The sequence below is a fragment of the Carcharhinus amblyrhynchos genome, chromosome 8, assembly GCF_965287045.1.
Source record: "Carcharhinus amblyrhynchos chromosome 8, sCarAmb.v2.hapA, whole genome shotgun sequence".
NCBI classification, from domain to species: domain Eukaryota; kingdom Metazoa; phylum Chordata; class Chondrichthyes; order Carcharhiniformes; family Carcharhinidae; genus Carcharhinus; species Carcharhinus amblyrhynchos.
In genome coordinates, this window is record NC_137331.1 from 64008945 (window position 1) to 64031696 (window position 22752).

Here is a 22752-nt window from a genome sequence, read left to right on the forward strand (position 1 = left end):
GGTCAATGCCTGGAACACGCAGCTGGAGGAGGTGGTGGAAGCAGATTTTAATACAACATCCAAGAGGCATATGGTTTAGATACATGAATAGGCAAGGAATGGAAGGATATGGACCACGTAGAGGTAAGAAAATATTAGATTAGAGAGGCGTCTGTGTCGGCACAGACGTGGTGGGCCAAAGGACCTGTTCTTATGCTGTACTGTCCTTTGTTCCTTGTACAGCGCGTTGGTGAGTCCATACCTGGAGTATTGTGTAGAGCTTTGGTGTCCTTATCTGAAGAAGGATGTTCTTGCTACAGAGGGAGTACTTTGAGGAGAGACTAAGTTGGTTAAGATTATATTCACTGGAGTTTAGAAGAGTGAGAGGCGACAGAGTAGATTCAGAAAGAATGTTCCCAATGGTGGGGAATCCAGAACTAGGGGTAATCGTTTGAGTATAAGGAGTAAACCTTTTAGAACTGAGGTGATGAGAAATTTCTTTACCCAGAGGGTGGTGAATGTGTGGAATTCACTGCCAAACATTGAGGCCAAAACATTGTCTTATTTCAAGAAGAAATTAAATATAACTTATGGGGCTAAAGGGATCAAGGAATATGAGGGGAAGGGGGTATCAAGATATTGAATTTGATGATCAGCCATGATCAAAACGAATGGTGGAGCAGGGTCGAAGAGCTTTGGTTGGGGGATCACAAGCCAAAGATTCCTTTGTGTCGGGGGGATGCATGGCCTCTTCGGGAATGCTTTGAAGACATCCCTTAAAGGCTTTTGTTGTTGTCTTGTCAGTTTGCTGCCATGACAACGTTCTGATTAAAGCAGTTCTTTTGGTGTCTGGTGTCAGGCAGACAACCGAAATGGCCCACTCAGCAGACCTGGTTTTGTGTGATTAGCACTTTGATGCCAGGCATGTTGGCTTGGGAGAGAACACTGCTATTTGACTGTCTTTCTTGCCAGATTTGGAGGAAATTGTAAAGGCACATCACTGCTGGTATCATTCCAGTGCTTTGAGGTACCTCCTGTAGGTGTCCAAAATGTATAGGAGCACCAGGATCACTGCTGCCCAACAAACCATGATCATGGTCTCAGACTTGAGATCCTGGTCTTCCAAATACGCTTTCATTCAGTTGACCAAAGACTGAGCTGACACTTTATACGCGATGATGAACTTATGTCTGCCTTCTTCAAGAGGAGGATTCCTTGGTCTTGATCAATGGGAGGTGATGTTTTGCTGTAGGACCTTAGTATTTCATGTTTAATGAAAGGCCCATTTTCTTTGTTTTGGAGAAGAAGATGACAATGTATAATCCATTTTCTGAGTGAGTGTACGTGCAAGTATCATCTGGAGCTCAGTGACTGAAGTCGGATTGATTTTGGTTTCTATAAGATGGCTTAACCGAGTAACGTTGACGGACCTGTTTCTAACATTTTTCTATTTTTGTTTCAGATTTTCAGTGCCTGCAATTTGTTTGCTTTTCATTCCAGACTTAGAACACTCTCCTTGAACTAAATAAATCTTGTATCCTCTGAAACTCAGCTTGAAACTAGAAACCACAAACTATCTTCCATGGTTGGAAAAGCTTAACTAAAACAATTGTGTCCTGAACCTTAACTACGTTCTTTGTAGCAATATGTCCAGAATTTGTTGGAATATCCTTTGGTACTCCTGACATACTTTGTACCTTCACTGGCTACAGGGGAGGTCCCAGAGGATTGGAGAACAGCCAATCCAATATTGTCCCTTTGTTTAAGAAGGGTAGCAAGAACAATCCAGGTAATTACAGACTGGTGAGCCTTACATCAGTGGTAGAGAAATTATTGGAGAGGATTCGTCGAGACAGGATTTATTCCCACTTGGAAATAAGTGGATGTATTAGTGAGAGGTAACATGGTTTTGTGAAGGGGAAGTCGTGTCTCATGAACTCCCAACGAGCTTTTTGAGGAAGTGACGAAGATGATTGATGAGGGTAGAGCAGTGGATGTTGTCTACAAGGACTTCAGTAAAGCCTTTGACAGGGTCCCTCATGGCAGACTGGTGCAGAAGGTGAAGTCGCATGGGATCAGAGGTGAGCTGGCGAGATGGATACAAAACTAGCTTGGTCAAAGAAGACAGGGTGGCAGTGGAATGGTGCATTTCTGAATGGAGAGCTGTGACTAGTGGTGTTCCTCAGGGATCAGTGCTGGGACCTTTGCTGTTTGCAATATATATAAATGATTTGGAGGAAAATGTAACTGGATTGATTAGTAAGTTTGTGGATGACACAAAGGTTGGTGATTTGCGGATAGTGATGAGGACCATCAGAGAATACAGCAGGATGTAGATCAGTTGGAGACTCGGGCGGAGAGATGACAGATGGCGTTTAATCCAGACAAATGTGAGATAATGCATTTTGGAAGGCCCAATACAGATAGGAAATATATAGTAAATGGCAGAACCCTTAAGACTATTGATAGGCAAAGGGATCTGGGTGTACAGATACACAAGTCACTGGAAGTGGCAATGCAGTTGGAGAAGGTAGTAAGGAAGGCATATGGCATGCTTGTCTTCATCGGCCAGGGTATTGAGTTTAAAAATTGGCAAGTCATGTTGCCGCTTTATAGAACCTTAGGCCGCACTTGGAATATATTGTTCAATTCTGGTCACCACACTACCAGAAGGATGTTGGGACTTTGGAAGAGAGTACAAAAAGATTTACCAGGATGTTGCCTGATATGAAGGGCATTACCTGTGAGGAGAGGAGGTTGAGGGAGACCTGATAGAAGTCTACAGGATTATGAGAGGCATGGACAGAATGGATAGTCAGAAGCTTTTTCCCAGGGCGGAAGAGTCAATTACTAGGAGGTCATAGGTTTAAGGTATGAGGGGCAAGTTTTAGAAGAGATGTATGAGGCAGATTTTTTATGCAGAGATTGGTGGGTGCCTGGAACTCTTTGCTGGGGGAGGTAGTGGAAGCAGATATGGTAGTAACTTTTAAGGGACGTCTTGACAATTACATGAATGACGTGCGAATAGAGAGTTATGGTTCCTGGAAGCGTAGGGGGTTTTAATTAAGTCAGGCAGCATGGTCAGTGCAGATTTGGAGGGCCGAAGGGCCTGTTCCTATGCTGTAATTTTCTATTTTCTTTGTTCTTTGTACATGTTACATGCAAATCCATTTGCATATAAAGGGCAAAAGAGTAACTAGGGAGAGAGTAAGATCTCTTAAGGATCAACAAGGTCATCTACGTGTGGATCCACAAGAGATGGGTGAAATTCTAAATGAATATTTCTCATCAGTATTCACTGTTGAGAAAAGCATGGATGTTGGGGAACTTGGGAAAATAAATAGTAGTGTCTTGAGGAGTGTATGTATAACCAGGAAGGAGGTGCTGGAAGTCTTAAAGCGCATCAAGGTAGATAAATCTCAGGAACCTGAAGTGTATCCCAGCACACTGTGGGAGGCTAGGGAGAAAATTGCGGATCCCCCAGCAGAGATATTTGAATCATCGATAGTCACAGGTGAGGTGCCTGAAAATTGGAGGGTGGCAGCTGTTGTGCCTTTGTTTAAGAAGGGCTGCAGGGAGAAGCCTGGGAACTACAGCCTGGTGAACTTCACTTCCGTAGTGGATAAGCTGTTAGAAGGTATTTTGAGAGACAGGATCTACAGGCATTTAGAGATACAAGGACTGATATAGGGACAGTCAGCATGTCTTTGTGAGTGGAAAATCATGTCTCTCAAATTTGATTGAGTTTTTTGAAAAGGTAACCAAGAAGATAGATGAGGGCTGTGCAGTTGATGTCTACATGGACTTTAGCAAGGCCTTTGAAAAGCTGCCACATGGTAGATTGTTGCATAAGGTTAAATCTCTCGGGATCCAGGGCGAGGCAACCAAATGGATACAAAATTGGCTTGAGGACAGAAAGTGGAGATGCTGGCGTTGATGACAGAACCAGAGGATGATTGTAGAGGGTTGTTTTTCAAACAGGAGGCCTGTGACCAAAATGGTGTGCCTCAGGAATTGATGCTAGGTCCACATTATTTGTCATTTATTATTAGTGATTTGGATGAGAATGTAGGAGGCATGATTAGTAAGTTTGCAGATGATACCAAGATTGGTGGCATAGTGGACAGTAAAGAAGGTTATCTAGGATTGCATTGGGTTCTTGATCGATTGGGGCAGTGGGATGACGAATGGCAGTTAGAGTTCAATTTAGATAAATGCAAGGTGATGCATTTTGGTCGATCTAATCAGGGCAGGACTTACTCAGTTAATGATAGGGCGATGGGTAGAGTTACAGAACAAAGAGATCTAGGGGTACAGGCTCATGGCTTCTTGAAAATGGAGTCACAGGTGGACAGAGTGGCATGCTTGGTTTCATTGGTCAGGACATTGAATACAAGAGTTGGGACATCTTGTTGAAGTTGTACAAGACATTGGCAAGGCCACACTTGGAATACTGTGCACAGTTCTGGTCACCCTATTATAAAAAGGATACTATTAAACTAGAAAGAGTGCAGAAGAGATTTACTAGGATGTTACTGGGATTTGATGGTTTGAGTTCTAAGGAGAGGCTGGATAGACTGGGACTTCTTTCTCTGTAGTGTAGGAAGCTTAGGGGTGATCTTATCGAGGTCTATAATATAATGAGGGGCATAGATCAGCTAGATAGTCAGTATCTTTTCCAAAGGTAAGGGAGTCTAAAACTAGAGGGCATAGGTTTAAGGAGAGAGGGAGGAGAGATACAAAAGTGTCTAGAGGGGCAATTGTTTTACACGGAGGGTGGTGAGTGTCTGGAACAAGCTGACACAGGTAGTAGTAGAAGGGGGTACAACTTTGTCCTTTAAAAAAACGTTTAGACAGTTACATGGATAAGATGGGTATCAAGGCATATGGGCCAAATGGTAACTGGGACTAGATCAGTGGTTTTAAAAAAAAGGGTGGCATGGGCAAGTTGGGCCAAAGGGCCTGTTTCCATGCTGCAACCTCTATGACTCTATCTTACGAAAGTCTCTTCATTTAAGTTGATTGTGACTGGGACAAAATAAGCAGTCACTGTTTCTATTTGTTTTGCTGTACAAATATATTTGAATATGATTAATGCCTTGCCTACTGAGTCAATATGAAAGGTTGTGCAAACCCGTTGGCTCAATTGCCTGTGGCTGCAGACAAAATTTAAAATGGTCCGCCATGTCTCATAAATAGGTATTAAATATGTCAGAGACTTTATGAATTAGAATATAACAATTCTTCCCATTTGTCACAACCAGACAGAGTTTTCTTGAGACCCTGTTCACTTCCAAACTATTAAAACTCAAATCAGTAGCAAAACACACAAACAAGTAGATTCATAGCATGTTTACAAAAGCGAATGCTGCAGATGCTGGAAATCTGAAATAGAAAACTCTAGAAATATTCAGCAGGTCATCGACCTGAAAGGTTGATTCTATTGTTCTTTCTCCAAAGATGCTGCCAGACGTGCTGAGTATTTACAGAATTATATGTTTTAATTCCCCAGAATTAATAATAAAGTAAATTGTATTACGCCCTTAAACTGATCCAATGCTTCAATGTAGTTCTTAAATTGTGATAAGTTTCACTAGGTACTCCTGTGTCTGGTTGCCAACCATGGCATGAGCACTGTAATTTCTTGTGCTTATGCATCCAAATGTTTTATTACACAAGTTTTCTTCTATTTAAGCTTAAACAAATTCAAGGTAAACTTCAGTGAAGATCAAAGTTTTATCTATTTTGAAGTTAGTGTCACTTTAAAAAGATGGTTTCACACAGATGACTTTATTGCTATTTGCTCACATCTGATACAAACTTCAGTGATGACTCATGTTACAGAGTCATCAGGTATCATGTCATCAGTCATTGTTCATTTATATATGCACCTGGAAATAAATAGATGCATTAATAATGTAGCAACCCGATGATGTCAATTGTATTCTGCTTAATTCTTTTTTCTTCTCCTTGTCTCCCCCACCAAGTTTGACTTTAGTCATTGTTATGGCACGTTGGATGCTGTATGGTACCTTTTTCCTCTGCTTATTTTGATCATGCAAATTATGAAAGTACACTTCCTCAAAATAAGTGATTCAGATTGTTGTAATGCCTGCATAACTAGGCTTGCTGACACTTGCAGGATGTATTCTTGACCATTTCATCACACAACTTCCCATGCCTATCTACTGTAAAATCTTTCTCTTAGCTTGCTCACAGTAACTGTTGCGAGTATGTAGGACAATCCTAGAAGGTTGGTGACTGCACAAGATTTAAACTCGCTCAAAATCCATTCACTTACTAAGAGTTAAAATCAGGCCCTTTATCTCCAAAATACTACTATAACAAAGTTTTTCAAGTTAAGCATCTCATTCACATTAGGTAAAAGTTTTGAAATTATAGAAACTTACAGCATGGAAAGAGGCCCTTTGGCCCATCATGCTTACGCTAGATCTTAGAGCGGCCATGGTTAGTCTCACATCCTAATTTGTTCTTCAGACTCCTGTAAGTTCTGCATCTTCAAGTACCCTTCCAACCTCCTTTTAAAACTACTTACAGCATCGACTGCTATGATCTTTTCAGGTGGAATACCTAGCTCTGAGGGAGAAAATTTCTCCTCATTTCCTTTCACAATTCTTTGGCATTGACTTTGAATAGCTTATCAGAGGGAATAGTTTTTCTCTATTTACTTTATTAAACCTCTCATCATTTTGAAAACCTCTGTTTCAGGCCACTTCTTAATTTTCTCTGTTCCGAAGAGAATAGTCATAACATTTCCAAACTCTCCTCATATATATGAAGTCTCTTGCTCTTGGTGCAACCTGGTAAATCTCCTCTGCTACCATTGCTTAATTCCTTCGCATTGCTCTCAATATTCCGGCTATGGCCTAACCAGTGATAAAGTTCTCTCATACTTCAGCATGGACTCAGTGGGCTGAAGGCCTCCTCCTGTGTCCTCATGATTTGGTGACTCCAATGTTCTATTTGTCTATTTACAGATCCGGGTAAACCATACACTTTTCTGACTATTTTATAAACTTGGCATGTATCTTTAAAGTTTATGCATTTGGACACCAATGTGTTGCTCTGTTCATAGACATTTTTCAAAATTCTGCCTTTTATAGTCTACTGCTTTTCCTTGTTAGTATTCAAAAAGTGCCTCACTTCAGACTGAACTCCGTTTGACATTCTTCTGTGCAATTTTGTGCCATCCTATCTGTATTATCCAGAATCTTATAACTAACCTGATTGCTATCTATTACTTTCCTAAGCATTGTCACCTACACCTCAATATCGGTAATTTTAAAATGTGTAAAGATTAATGGTTAATCCATGGGGAATGCCACTGCAAACCTCTCAGCCTGAAAAATACCCATCTGCTATCATCCTTTGCTTCCTGGGCTGTTTTTGAATCCATACTGCTCGTTTCCCTTTAATTCAAAGGTTTCCATCTTATTAGTCAGCCAGTGTGGCACTTTATCAAGTGCTTTCTGAAAGTTCATATATAAATTGACTGTACCACCTTAATCATCCTTCTGTTACCTCAGTACATGGTATATTTAAGTTATCCAGATGCCATATGTCTTCTATGCTGCTTTAGTTACAGCTTGCCAACTCTAAAATTACACAATTATCCTGACTCTTTGTTTTCTTGCTCTATTATGGGACTAGAGGACTAAGTCTGTTTCCTTGAGTAGGAAATAAAAACAAAATGGGAGTTGGATTGAGAGAGATGGGGTACTGAAAATATTGAGGTTTAGAAAGCGTTTTGAAAATTAAGTGGGAACTGTAAAGGCAAGGGTTTTCAGGAAGCTGAAGGCTGGTAAAATCTCCAGGTACAGTGCCTACTATAAGGTTCACTTTTTGACATTGCCTGATTTTTTTTTTATATATATTGCACCCCACAACAAAATTGAGTCTTGGAATGGTTGAGGCTCAAACCAGAGAATCTAAGTATAAAATAGATACTGTGTTTGACCTATATGTTCCTTAAAACTTCCTATTTTAATGTTTGTTACAGTGTTTCATCCTTTGACTTACGAAGGAGGAGTTGATTGGGACAGGTAATGAATATTCTCAAGTCACATAACTTTGTATAAGTCGCAATATATCAGGATAAGGAATGTAATTGAAAATGATTTGTTTTGAGCCAATGTGGAACTAAAATGTTGCTGTCTTCATTGTAACTTTCACTGAACGGTTGCAAATGCAGCAACTGGATCCATTCAGTTCCCATATTTACAACATTTGTCCACAGCATTGAGGATCCAAATCAGAAGGTAGCAATGCTAATTCAGATACTGGAATTTGGACAGACTCCAAAGCAGCTGTTCACCAGCCCACATCCACAAAGGATAATGCCAAAGTTTCAAAGCCTTTCCAGGGGATGTAGCCGAAGTACTTCGATCACAGAGTTGCCTCCAGGTAAAGTTGTATGTATATTAACTGCAGTTAAAGCTACTGTGTACTAATAATGAACAAATCAGTCATGCGGAGGTTAGCATTCTACCATGGGGTCATTTCAGTTTTTTCAATACCACATTTACTTCAATGCTTTGCCATCCATTTTCAATCTTATATTTGATTGCAAGTCAGTAAAGTAAATCAACTGGTGTTTATCTAGCTTCCCTTTAATTTATGTATCCATTTGCATAGCAAGTTCCACATTTTTACCAGTTTTTGAGTTAATATATTTCTTCTAAATTCCCGACTGAATTTATTGGGGATGGCATATAGCCCCTAGTTTTGGTTGTCTTCAAGAGTGGAAATATCTTCTCTATTTCATTGTTTGTTTCTATGGGGCTAATGGGATCAAGGGATATGGAGGGAATGCAGGAACAGGATATTGAATTTGATGATCAGCCATGATCAAACTAAATGGTGGAGCAGGGTTGAAGGGCTGAATGGCCTGTTGCTGCTTCTGGTTTCTATGTTTCTACCTGCCTTATAAAATCCTTCATAATCATAAAGACCCCCATTACATTACCCCTCGGCCTTCTCTTTTCTTGAGGAGCCAATGTTTCATATTGGGCGTAACCTCTCAGCTCTGATATTAACCTTGTAAATCCTTTTTGCGGTTCTCCAATGCCTCCATGACCTGAGTTTTATAGCCAGCTGTGAAGTAATGGCATTTGTCACTCACCTTGAAAAATGCTGTTCACAAACATGTAAACTGAGATTCTCCCATACCTCTGCACTAAAAAATCAGCTAAGTGGGGGTGGGAGGGGAGCAATCGGTGGAGATAGGGGGGGTTCCTGCTGCCAGTCTACAGATAGGATCGGTGGGGGAGGGGGCCAGCGATCAGGGCCGGTGGTGGGGGGAGCAGTTTGCTGAGAGCGTCAGGGATGCGGAACAGTGGGTCGGGGCTGGGCCGGGGGAATGTTCAAGGGGCGGTGATTGAGCTGAGGTGGGGACTGAGTGGGCCTGTGTTCTGGGGGTTGTGGGGCTGGCCAGCGATTGAGTTGATTGAGCCAGCAATCTGTGCTGACAGATTGGTGCATGCGCAGTGTCCCTCTCACTGCAATACTGCCAGCCTCTCCAGAAATAGGCTCGCCACCTGAATTCTGGAGTGAATCATGCTGGTGCTCCCTGCAGTGCATGGTGTGTGGGAGATTATTCTCTGAACACCCACTAAAAAAGGGTGATTCGCTCCAGTTTTCATATGAATTGGTGTCCTCTGTGATGGTAATTTATCTGCCTTGACGTTTGAATCTGGCATCAAGTCAGAGATCTTCAGGTATCCACTGAAACTGATGTCATCAAGCAGAATAAACTGCCAATCACATTGGAAAATTCTCAGACTAAACCTGGAAGTAAAATCTATCGATTTAACTTTCACCTTTTGTAAATAGAGAATCACAGAATCATAGATGTTTACAACATGGAAACAGCCTCTTCAGCCCAACTTGTACATGCCACTCTTTTTTTTAAACCCCTAAGCTCGTCCCAATTGCCTGCATTTGGCCTGTATCCCTCTATACCCATTTTACCTGTGTAACTATCTAAACACTTTTAAAAAGACTAAATTATACCTGTCTCTACTACTATCTCTGGCAGTTTGTTCCAGACACTCACCACCCTCTACAACTGCCCCTCTACACACTTTTGTATCTCTCCCCTCACATCTTAAACCTATGCCCTCTAGTTTTAGACTCCCCTGCCTTTGGGAAAAGATATTGACTTATTAGCTGATCAATGCCCCACATTATCTTATAGACCTTCATAAGATCACCTGTCAGCCTTCTACGCTCCAGAGAAAAAAGTCCCAGTCTATCAAACCTCTCCTTGTGCATGAGTCGCAAAAACCCAGCTTGCAGGTGCAGCAGGTGGTCAGGAAGGCGAATGGGATGCTGGCCTTCATCGCGAGGGGGATTGAATATAAAAGTAGGGAGGTCTTGCTGCGGCTGTATAGGGCGTTGGTGAGGCCGCAGCTGGAGTACTGTGTGCAGTTTTGGGCGCCGTACTTACGCAAGGATATTTTGGCCTTGGAGGGAGTGCAGAGGAGGTTTACTAGGCTGATGCCGGAGTTGAGGGGATTGAGCTATGAGGAGAGGCTGAATAGATTAGGCTTGTACTCGTTAGAGTTTAGAAGAATGAGGGGAGATCTCATTGAGACGTATAAGATGATGAATGGGATGGATAGGATAGAGGTGGAGAGACTCTTCCCGCTCAGAAAGGATAGTAGGACTAGGGGGCATAGCCTCAAGATAAAGGGGGGGTGGTTTAGAACAGAGTTGAGGAGGAACTTCTTCATTCAAAGGGTGGTGAATCTCTGGAATTCTCTGCCCGTTGAAGTGGTGGAGGCTGCCTCGCTAAATATTTTTAAGACGCGGGTTGATGGGTTTTTGATGAGAGAGGGGATTAAGGGTTATGGGGAGAGGGCGGGAATGTGGAACTGAGCCACGACAGATGAGCCATGATCTTATTGAATGTCGGGGCAGGCTCGAAGGGCTAGTTGGCCTACTCCTGCTCCTATTTCTTATGTTCTTATAACTCAAACCATCATGTCCCAGTATCATCCTAGTAAATCTCTTCTGCACTCTTTCTAGTTTAATAATATCTTTTCTATGATAGGGTGACCAGACTGTACACAGTATTCCAAGTGTGGCCTTACCAATGTCTTGTACAACTTCAAAAAGACGTCCCAACTCCTATATTCAATGTTCTGACCAATGAAACCAAGCATGCTGAATGCCCTCTTCACCACTGTCTTCACCTAAGACTCCACTTTCAAGGAACTAAGAACCTGTACCCCCAGATCTCTCTGTACTGGGACTCTCCCAGTGCCTTACCATTAACTGAGTAAGCCCTGCCCTGGTTCAGTCTACCAGAATGCATCACCTCGCATTTATCTAAATTAAACTCCATCTGCCATTCATCTGCCCCAATTGATCAAGATCCCATTGCAATTGGAGTTAACCTTCATCACTGTCCACTATCCCACCATTCTTGTTGTCATATACTGTCCACTATGCCACCATTCTTGGTGTCATCTGCAAACTTTTTAACCATGCCTCCTAAATTCTCATCCAAATCATTAATATAAATGACAATTAATATAAATATTCAATAATAGATAATAATAAAGAAATAAAGGTTGGGACATGGCACTAAAAGCTAAAATATCATATTTTAAATATGCATTAAACCTATACTAATAGACACAGTTTATATTAAACAAATTTAAAATGGTTTCCAGGGCCATTTTGCTTAGAATGCCATTTAAAATCCAGTTACACATTGTAAATAAGGTGCAATTATTTCAGGAGTTTTAACAGCTATACTGCAGCATAAAAATCCTAGTTCATTGACTTCTAAAGCATCCTTTCTGTGGGGATTCATTTGTGTAACCTGTGGACAAGTAGTGAATGACTGACAGCAGCTTTAGGATTTCCATGTTTTACTGCACAGATGGGAATGCTAGAAGTTGCTGACTGTTTCGCAGTTGTAATAATGCCAGGTGCTGATACTTTTACTGTCAATACAACTGCAAAATCTGTTCCTATGAGACCAGACCTGTGTACAGTGCTCCAAGTGTGTTCTAACCAGGTTTTTATGCATATTTAACACAAATTCTTTTCAATTTATTCCTTTAGAAATGCTTGTTTTTTAAATGATTTTATTAATCTCTTTAAACTATGAGCTCTGAATGAAACCTATCACTCACAATAATCTAAGTCATTGGACTATATCGTATAACCACCTAGGTGGTCACACTTTTTTTCCCTGCATGTTGTTTTCTCCAGGCATTGCAATGTCTCATGTTAAAATGTTGATTTTTTTTTAAGTTGGAGTAAATGTTGTGTGAAATAGCAGTTTCTGGTTTTAAAGCTTAAGGAGCTACATTGTAGAATTGTGTCTTGGTTGTTTTGCAATGAAAGCACCGTACTGTATAAGGCAAATTGTGTTACTATTCTGCTCTTCCGCAGACTGTTCATTAATTACAATATACTGCACTTAGAAAAAGCTGTGGGGAGAAAAGAGGTCTGCAACATAAATTTTGGGCTATACATTAAAAAGCTGATACAAACAATTGAATTGTCTCCTTCTGTATTCAAGCTTATTAGCTATGAGGAGAGATTTGAATAAACTGGGATTGTTCTCCCTGGAAAGACAGAGGCTGACAGGCAACCTGACAGAACTTTATAAAATTATGAAAGGTATAAATAGGGTGAACAGTTGGAAGCTTTTTCCACCAGGGCAGAAATGACAATTGCAAGGGGGCGCAAGTTCAAGATAAGAGGGGAGAGGTTTAGTGGAGATGTGTGAGGGAAGTTTTTTACACAGAGGGTGGTGGGTCCTGAAATGTATTGCAAAGTGAGGTGGTTGAGGCAGTCACGTTAGTCACATGTAAGACTTAGCTTGATAGGCATGTGAACAAATGGGGAATAGAGGGGAATAAGCGGTTGGTCTAGATAGGACAATGTGATCAGCGCAGGCTTGGAGGGCCAAAGGGCCTGTTCCTGTGCTGTATTGTTCTTTGTTCTTTTGTTCTTGTACAGCAATGCAGGTTATTTGATTATGTCATGGAAAACTAAAACTCTGAAAATGACTGTACCTCTTTGGTATTTCTATTTATTAAATTATTACAGATTTCAAGTAGTATCGTGACATAAACTCATTTCAGCTAGGAATGTGATTCTTAAAGTTGGAAAGAGTGATAGAGAGTACAAATGCAGTTCATCAAAGAGCTTTTAGAAATGGATAACCTCGTTTATAATGGGTTTGGATTTTAGGTACTGCTCGATCCTCTTATCAAGTTAAGTTTTACTTTTAAAATCAAATTAAATTATGTTTAAGTATTGAAATAAAACAGTATATCACTTTCTTGTTTGATGCTGGAGCTTCCCGTACTACAGTATTTTCTGTATTGCAGTTTCTTCTTGTGAAGATTCCTCATTTGAAGATTTGACCGAAGAAAGCATAAAATTAGCATGGAGCAATATGAACAAACTGCATGTAGTTTACCAGCAAAAGATTCACAAGGAGTAAGTTGTGTGTGTTTACTCTGTGCAACTGAGTGACTATAAGGATAGCAATGATAAGTTTATTAATTTTATGTGCTGATATAAATATACTTGGATTCTAGCTCTCTCCTGATGTTTAGGTATCCAGGAAGAGAAAAAATAAGTATTTTCTCCTAACTGATGTCATCGACATGTTTCACATTCACACCCTTCCCATTTCCTGGGAAAGGCAAAAGAAAGAGAACTCTTAATCAACTCAGAAGTTTAAAAAAATCCTTTCCAGCTCCCCGCAAGTGATTACTTTAACTCATAAATGCCCCAAGTCCACAAATTATTTTTCAGAATAACTAATTCTTGCTTTCCATATGCCTCGATCATCTCATTTTCCAGAACTCAGTAATATTAATATGGTGCCTTTCACGAGATTAAAATAGGCCAAAGTGCTTAATAGTGTTAAAAGCAAAATTTGACACATAACCATATAAGGAGATATTAGAGCAGATTTTAGGGAACATCTTAAAGTTGGAAAGAGAGATATAGAGAGAAACAGCTTTAGAACATAAGAACATAAGAAATAGGAGCAGGAGTAGGCCATCTGGCCCTTCGAGCCTGCCCCGCCATTCAATAAGATCATGGCTGATCTGTCGTGGCTCAGTTCCACATTCCCGCCTTCTCCCCATAACCCTTAATCCCCTCTCTCATCAGAAACCCATCAACCTGCGTCTTAAAAATATTTAGCGAGGTAGCCTCCACCACTTCAACGGGCAGAGAATTCCAGAGATTCACCACCCTTTGAATGAAGAAGTTCTTCCTCAACTCCGTTCTAAACCGCCCCCCCCCCCCCCTTTATCTTGAGGCTGTGCCCCCTAGTCCTACTCAGCTTTAGGCAGAGTACTTCAGAGTTTAATGCCTTGGCAGCTGAAGGCATGACCACCATTGGTGAAGCAGTTAAAATCAGAGATACTCAAGAAGCGAGGAATAGAAGAGTGCTGATTGGAAGGTTGTGAAGCTGGAGGAGATCAGAGATGAGACCAAGAATATAGTTAATAAGTTTATGGATGAGGACTTCAGCTGAATATAAGCTAAGGCAGCCAAGTCAGGTCATGGTAATGGAGATGGAAATGTGCAGTCTTAGTGATGACTTGACTATGTAGCAGTTCTCATCTCTGGGGTCAAGTATCGCACCAATGTTGCTTTAGCCTCATTTGCCAAGGAGAGGGATGGAGTTGGTGGCTAAGAAATCAATTTTATCATGGGGATCAAAAATATTTCAACTTCTCAATGTGTAATTGGAGGAAATTTCTGCTTATTCAATGCTGGATGTCATTCAGGGAATCTGACCATTTACATACAATGGAGAGGTCAGAAGAGGTGGTGGTGGTGAAGAGTTAGGTGTCTTCAGCATACATGTGGAAATTGATGCTGTGTTTTTAAAAGATGTTACTGGGGATAGCACAAAGATGAAATATAGGAGCCACAGATTCTTGGAGGACATCAGGGAAAAACAGGGAAAAAAACCATTGCAGTTGATTCTTTGGCTCTGATTAGATCATAGAACACTACAGCACAAACAGGCCCTTCGGCCCACAAGTTGCGCCGATCATATCCGTAGCTACCAGGCCATAGAACTATCTGTAACTCCCAATCCCATTAAATCCCATGTACTCACCCAGAAGTCTTTTAAAAGACCCCAGCGAGTTCGCCTCTACCACCACCGACGGCAGCCGATTCCACTCACTCACCACCCTCTGAGTGAAAAACTTACCCCTAACATCTCCTCTGTACTTGCTTCCCAGCACCTTAAACCTGTTTCCTCTCGTAGCGACCATTTCAGCCCTGGGAATAGGACTAAGAATGTAATGGAGTGCAGCTGCGCACAGATGACATCCTTCGGAGAAGGACGGTGTGCTTAACCATGCAAAGACTGTGGACAGATCAAGAAAGATGTGGAGAGATAGTTTGCCTTTGTCACAGTTTATAGGGTAGAATTTTTCAGATGGCAGGTTTTGCCCCTAGAATGCACCCTGACACCTTATGGCTGACCTGCACTGTTTAACACCCATTACTTGGCTGGAGATAGTCCCTCTGCCCCTAATTGCTACCTCTGCCAGCTACCAGCCACCTGATTGGTCAGTGCTGTGGCCACTGTTGGGACTACATTTTGTACCACAGAAAAATGTGCTGGGACACAAGATGCAATTAAGTCCAGGGTACTCTTGTTGGGCAGAGTAGAATCCCACAGCAGGGAGGGGAAGTTGTGTGGATTGGGGAGAGAGGAGGTGCAGCAAAATGGGGAGGTTTTTAAGATGAAAAGACAGTGATGGGGGTGGTGAAAACTTGAGGGGGGGGAAGAGGAGTCTGGTCAGGAAAGGGCCTATGAGGGAGTCTCTCCTACTTGAGGCCCATGCAGGCTAATCTGCTAGGCTTCCCTGCTTTTAGTCCTGACCTCCTCCTGCTGACCTAAAAATTGCAGTTTGGCAAGAAGCATCCTTTAAAAGGTCTTCCTTTTGCAGCGAGGGCTGGCAGGCCACTCCAAGCCTCGCCTGCATTCCCAACTATGTAAAATTGCTGCCAGGTCAGGAATGGGTGAATTATGACAGGAAGGATGCCAGCAGAATTTTATCTGTAAATCAGCCAATTGAGGATCATATAATTCTGCACACATTCGCACTGTTGTTTATTTGACTTTGGTAAGAACTGTTTGGGTGTTATGGCAGAGGCAAAAATTTGATGTAAGGGATCCAAATGTGGAGTTCCTGGAAAGATGAGCATGGATTTCAAAGACAGGAACAAGTTTGAGGACTTCAACAGCCTTTCCCCTCTGAAGTGAGGCAGTTTGTAAGTTTGGAAGGACCAAGGATTGTCTTTTTTCAAAGAGAACAGTGATGACAACAAATCTGAAAGAGAGGCGGACACTACTGAAGAGAGGGAACCATTTAGAATATTAACTAACATGGGGCCAGGAAAGAAGGCTGGGTGGTCATCTAACAGGGATAGGGTTGAAGAAGTTGGTTGTCTTATGGACAAGATGAGATCTGAGAGGGCATAAAGGGAGATAGCAGAGAAACTAAAGTACAATGTGGGTTCAGGGATTGACTGTGGGGGAACCTGAGAGAAGGTTTGATCTAGTGGGTGAGGAGAAGAAAGACAGCTGGCAACAATAGCTGATCAGATTATTTCAATCTTAGTATCAAAGAATTCCATGAGCTCCTCACACTTGTTGGAGGTGATGCTGGAGGAGACAATGATTTGAGAAAATCTTTTGCAGTAAAGAAGCAGAATTTATCTTTGCGTTCTAGGATGATCTTGAAATAATGAATAGGTTTGGCAGATGAGAGAGCACAGGATCCATTAGTGCTTTCTGTGGTCTAGCCAAATTTGGCATTGAACCATTAAATCAGCTGTTCTCCATCTCTGTTCAGGTTTTGTTTACCTTGAACTTGATGGAGTGGAATTGAAGGCTGTCCCACAAGAACGGCTAGGGTGAGAGAGAACAATATTTTTTCTTAAATGGGGATTAAGGTATTAAAGATAGATATGAGATTGTAGTTCAACAGATTGTGGTAACTACAGATCTGTTGTGGGGATCAGAGGACCAAAGTCGCGGATAAATGTGTAGTCGTCCATTTTGGCAGGACAATGGGATGAACGAGTGCACTGTCAAGGGCAGGAGTCTTAACAGTGTTGAAGAGCAGAAGGATCTTGGGGTCCAGGTCCACAGGACTCTTAAATCGGCCTCGCAGGTGAAGGATGTGGTCAAGACGGCGTATGGTGTACTGGCCTTCATTAATCGAGGGATTGAGTTTAGGAGTCGGGAGGTAATGCTGCAACTTTATAAGTCCCTTGTCAGGCCCCACTTGGGGTACTGTGCGCAGTTCTGGTCGCCTCACTATAGGAAGGACATGGAAGCTATTGAAAGGGTGCAGAGGAGATTTACAAGGATGTTGCCTGGATTGGGAGGTATGCCTTATGAAGATAGGTTGAGGGAGCTGGGACTCTTCTCCCTGGAGAGGCATAGGTTGAGAGGCGACCTAATAGAGGTTTATAAAATGTTGAGAGGAATAGATAGGGTGGATTCTCAGAGGCTATTTCCCCGGGTTGAAATGGTCGCTACGAGAGGACACCGATTTAAGGTGCAGGGAAGCAAGTACAGAGGTGATGTTAGGGGTACGTTTTTCAGTCAGAGGGTGGTGAGTGAATGGAATCGGCTGCCGTCAGTGGTGGTGGAGGCGAACTCACTGGGGTCTTTTAAAAGACTTCAGGATGAGTATATGGGATTTAATGGGATTGGGGGTTATAGATAGGTCTATGGATTGGTAGGTATTGATGTGATCGGCGCAACTTGTGGGCCGAAGGGCCTGTTTGTGCTGTAGTGTTCTATGTTCTAAAGTATAGGCAATAGAATTTTGAAAGTAAACTCCATCTTAAAAGATCATAAAGAATCAATGTGGATAATTTTAAAATTTCTTTAACAGAGTAAAACACAGATGAGAACATTTTTAATGTGGTCTTACTTTATTTTCCACAATCAACTCATTCAATGCCATTGCCAGTAATTTTTGCTATGAAATAGAAAAGCTAGGCATTATATAAAATGGGCTTTCAATCCTCCAGTGATGTAGAGATGCCAGCCTTGGACTGGGGAAAACACAGTAAGAAGTCTCACAACAGCCAACATCTCCCCTAATGCCCGTTCCTTTGCTTAGCAGTGAAAGATAAAATGATGTTGCCAGCCTTCACTGTCTTCTCGGAAAGTTTAACTGTGATTGTTGTGGCTTCTGATTGTCTTTGGATTTTATCTTGGCTTTTTTTTTACAATTAGGGCAGTGACTGGCATTGCTGTAGCAAGTAACGGAACTTCAGTCTTTACAACTTCTCAAGGTAATTTACCTAACCTCTGAATTTATAATCACCTGTTACTAGGAAACTGTTCAGTTTGATACTAAATTACAAATTTAGATTTGACAAAGTAAAAGCCAATTTTTACAAGCCTTTGTTTATTTATTAATGACACAATTGCATGGCAATGTCTCAATTTCTGTATCTGTAGTGGTTTGGTTTACACAGCCTCTCCATTAAGTTGCGAATAATGATCCTAATTTATACTGTAAAATGACTTTTTAAACATTTTTCAACAGTTCGTTGCTGACTAGTATAATCCATTTTTAGTACATTTCTCTGTTTTTGTTTGCAGTCTGTAACGTCTGTTTATCTTTAATTCCGTACCCATTAATTTATGTTATACTTTTAATTCAAAACACAGATTCAACACTCAAAATGTTTTCCAAGGAAAAAGAAATGTTACAACGGAGCATGTCCTTTTCAAACATGGTGAGATCTAGTGCTATAGAAGAAGAATAATAGCCAAACAAAAGTATCCCCAGTTGGAGTTCATTGCTCCCAAGGGTAAAGTAACAGATAATTTTATACCAGAGTATATGTTTTTGACAAGGTCTTTACCAGAGGCTCAGTGGGACACTGTGCTGAGACATAACCTGGGATTTGCCAAATCTGATGCATTTGTGGTGTGCTGAGTTAGATGGTCTCAGAGTTGAGAGTTCTGCACTATGTGTTCCTGGATAAGGGCAGGCACAAAGCAATGAGGGTTTTGCTCTTAGTACTTTTTGGTAAGCTGCATATGTGACCATTGGGTGACAGCAGGATTGACCTTGGCAGTAATGGTCCTACAAGAAGGAATAGCTTTTGATCGCCATGTAGCCTCCAACCTGAAGAATGGATTCTATGGTATAGTAATAGAGGACAATTAGTTTAATTTTTCACGCAAGGTACTAAATCCATATACCGACTGGAGGATGTTAAATATATTTTCGTCCATTATTGTGTCCCTGTTTTCAGTGTTTTAGATTATATGGATCCCCATCAATTTCAAATCTGATCATTCTGTGTGCATTCCTTGCAAAACCTCACTGTTGGATTCTCATTAGTGTTTCACAATGTAAAATAAATAATTACTTGTTTCTGTGCTTTTGAGGGCTGAAAACTCTTTACTAACATTTTTGTCTTGAGCTAAGTTAGGGAGGAAGTGTCACTATGAAAGCCTATATTAAAATGGTTACAAAATTTAAAATCATGAAATAAATAAACAACATTTTCAATAATTTCTGCAGGGCTTTCTTGATCTATCTCTAACTTTGGTAGGAAATTGGAAGGGACCTGAGAGAAATGGCTGTAAGCTTTGCTTTCAGGTTTTCCACCAAGTGTCTGCCATAGTTACATCATGAGATTGCTGTGTTATATTTATCCTTCTATATTTAATTAATTGGTCTGCATATAGTCTGCAAAACTAATCCCTCAATCTTTTGTTAGGCCCTGTCATCTTGTTTGTTACTGGAGGATACGACTGTTCTGTGTTCATCGTGGGACAACAATGTGTATGTATCAAATTGTCTGCTTAACGTGTTGTTGATTGTGTAATATTTTTTGAGCAAAATTTCCATAATGTATCCAGGTGGAATACGGAATATGGTATTTGTGACCAATGGTAATATTGCAGCTCCACAAAGGGACAATATGCTAGAGGCTTCAAAGATTATTTGGCTAGTGCTAAGAAGCAGAAGAAGAGTTGATATATTGCTAGGTGTTGTTCCACAAATAATTTGAAGGAGATGGACAGAAAATCTGTAGACAAATTTCAGAAAAATGTGAAAATGTTAGACAGTGATGCTGGGTAAGATAGACTGAGGAAGAAACTGTGTTAAGGTCAAAGATGTGAAGAATTATCAAGTGTGTACAAAAGAACTTACTTAATCAGTATGTTTCTAACCCAATGAAGGAGGGAATACTAGACTAATTCTGAGGAATGTGATTCTGATGGAGTCCATTTCAGTTGGAGAGCACCCACATAATAGTGATCATTATGTATTAGAGTTAAAGTAGTTAGTCATTGAGATAGAATGCCAGCTCTATCTAGAGCAATCTAATCCATCCCACACCTCTGCTCTGTCTATTAGCTCTGCAAGTTTATTCCCTTAAAGTGCTTATCCAATTTCCTTATGAAATTATTGGTCCTCTCCGATAATGCCATCCCCATTGGTACTTAGTTCCAGGTCATTACTCATGTGTAATTACACTATTGCTGGCATCTCTCTTGCAAACCTTGCCCAAAACCTCAAGTCAGCATTCCTTGTATAATCAGCTGATAGGAACAGCTTTTCTTTGTCTATCTTATCTGAACCTGTCATAATCTAGTGCACCTCTATAAAATCTCCCCTCAAACATTTTTGCTATAAGGAGAACAATCTCAGTTTCTCCACCCTAACCATCTAAAGTCAGTAAACAGTAGAGTTAGAGAGGTTTAAAGCATGGAAGCAGGCCCTTCGGCCCAACTTTACCATGCCGTCCTTTTGTTTTAAAACCCCTAAGCTAGTCCCAATTGCCTGTATTTAACCCTCTATACCCATCTTACCCATGTAATTGTCTAAATGCTTTTTAAAAGATGAAGTTGTACCCACCTCTACTACTACCTCTGGCAGCTTGTTCCAGACACTCACCACCCTCTGTGTGGAAAATATTGCCCATCTGGACACTTGTATCTCTCTCCTCTCACCTTACATCTATGCCCTCTAATTTTAGACTCCCCTACCTTTGGGAAAAGACATTGACTATCTAGCTGATCAATGCCCCTCATTATTCTATAGATCTCTATGAGATCACCCCTCAGCCTTCTACGCTTCAGAGAAAAAAGCCCCAGTCTATCCAACGTCTCCTTATAACTCAAACCGTCAAGTCCCGCAAGCATCCTAGTAAATCTTTTCTGCACTCTTTCTAGTTTAATATCCTTTCTATAATAGGGTGACCAGAACTGTATACAGTATTCCAAGTGTGGCTTGGGGGGCAGGCGGGGAGGGATTGAATTGGACTTTATTCTGTGGCAGCTCAGCAATTTAGCTGTCTCACTCCCTGCTTTCCCTGTAACCTTTTCATTTCTGATAATTATCCAGTTCCCTTAAAATCTGTATCTGCCATCATTCATACACAGATAACGCATTCCAGATCCTAACCACTCCCTGCATAAAATATATTTTACTCTCCTCACTCCTGGTTCTTTTTCCAGTTACTCTAAATTGATGTGATCTCTGCTTCTCAACACTTTCACCAATGGAAGGTTTCTCCCTATTTGCTGTGTCAAAACCCCTTTGTACAGCTCCATTAAATCTCTCCTCAACTTTGTCAAAGGAGAGCAACCCCACTTTCTCTACTCAATCTTCATGAGTGAAGTCCCTCATTCCTGGAAGCACCCTTGTAAGGTTTTTCTGCATTTTTACAAAGACTTTCACATGCTTTTTAAAGTGTTGTGCCTAGAATTGAACATGATACTCCAGTTGAGGCTGAACCTATGTTTTAAGATAGCTCGCCATAACTTCCTTGCTTTTGTATTCTGTTGATTTACAAAGCTCAGGATGTTTTTTGACTGGAGAGACGTTTACACTACATTCAACAGGAGTTATGTTAGAGCCATTGTTTATCTCATTACGTATAAATGAAATAAACCGAATAGAGCATTGAAATTTGCAGGTAGAGACATTCAAAATTTTCAAGGGTTTTGTCAGAACAAGTAGACAGAGACTTCACCTGGCAAGTGATTAGTAACAAGAGGTCATAGATTTAAAATAATTGGCAAAATAACTAGAGGGGTGTGGAACTATACCTCATTCAAAAGTTACAACAGGTCAAGTGGCTTCCTTTTGTGCTCTAAGATTCGATGATTCAAGTAAATATATTAAGTTGGCACTGTCATTAGGTAGTCTGTGATATTTTTCTGGATTCTTTTTTATAGATATTTTTACTCAGTAGCCTATGGACGAAGACAAGATACACTCATGGGTCATGATGATGCTGTTAGCAAGATCTGTTGGTACAATGACCACTTATATACCTCTTCTTGGGATTCTACAGTCAAGGTTAGTGCTGCTGTTTGAGTAATACTTGATCTTTTGTGACATTGCGGATGTGAAGTCCAGCCCAAGTGCTGTCTTCAGGTGACGTCTGATTAGAGGAAAGGGAATGATTGGACCAGAGTATGTAATTATAATGCAGATCTAGAAATTATATTTTTGGCACCCAGCTGTAATGATGTGGATATGCCGGCGTTGGACTGGGGTAGACACAGTAAAAAGTCTGACAACACCAGGTTTAAGTCCAACCGATTTATTTGCTAGTAAACTCACAAGCTTTCGAGGTTAAGCTCTTCTTCACCTGCATTCAGAAGGCTGTGGCTTCATGCCATACTCGAGGGTGATTTGAGATCATAATCTGACCCGACACTTCAGTGTATTACTGGAAGAT

The 22752-nt window shown here is 41.0% G+C and overlaps 1 protein-coding gene across 1 annotated transcript in view; it reads left to right on the top strand.

Moving 5' to 3' along the window:
- nsmaf (neutral sphingomyelinase (N-SMase) activation associated factor) overlaps positions 1-22752 on the top strand; it is a 91436-nt gene that overhangs the window by 49159 nt on the left and 19525 nt on the right. Inside the window, exons 20-26 of the mRNA XM_080194192.1 lie at positions 8000-8042; positions 8237-8403; positions 13356-13467; positions 18269-18327; positions 18710-18777; positions 19774-19838; positions 22244-22367. Coding sequence (XP_080050318.1) covers positions 8000-8042; positions 8237-8403; positions 13356-13467; positions 18269-18327; positions 18710-18777; positions 19774-19838; positions 22244-22367 — 638 coding nt within the window. The remainder of the gene's footprint in view (positions 1-7999; positions 8043-8236; positions 8404-13355; positions 13468-18268; positions 18328-18709; positions 18778-19773; positions 19839-22243; positions 22368-22752) is intronic.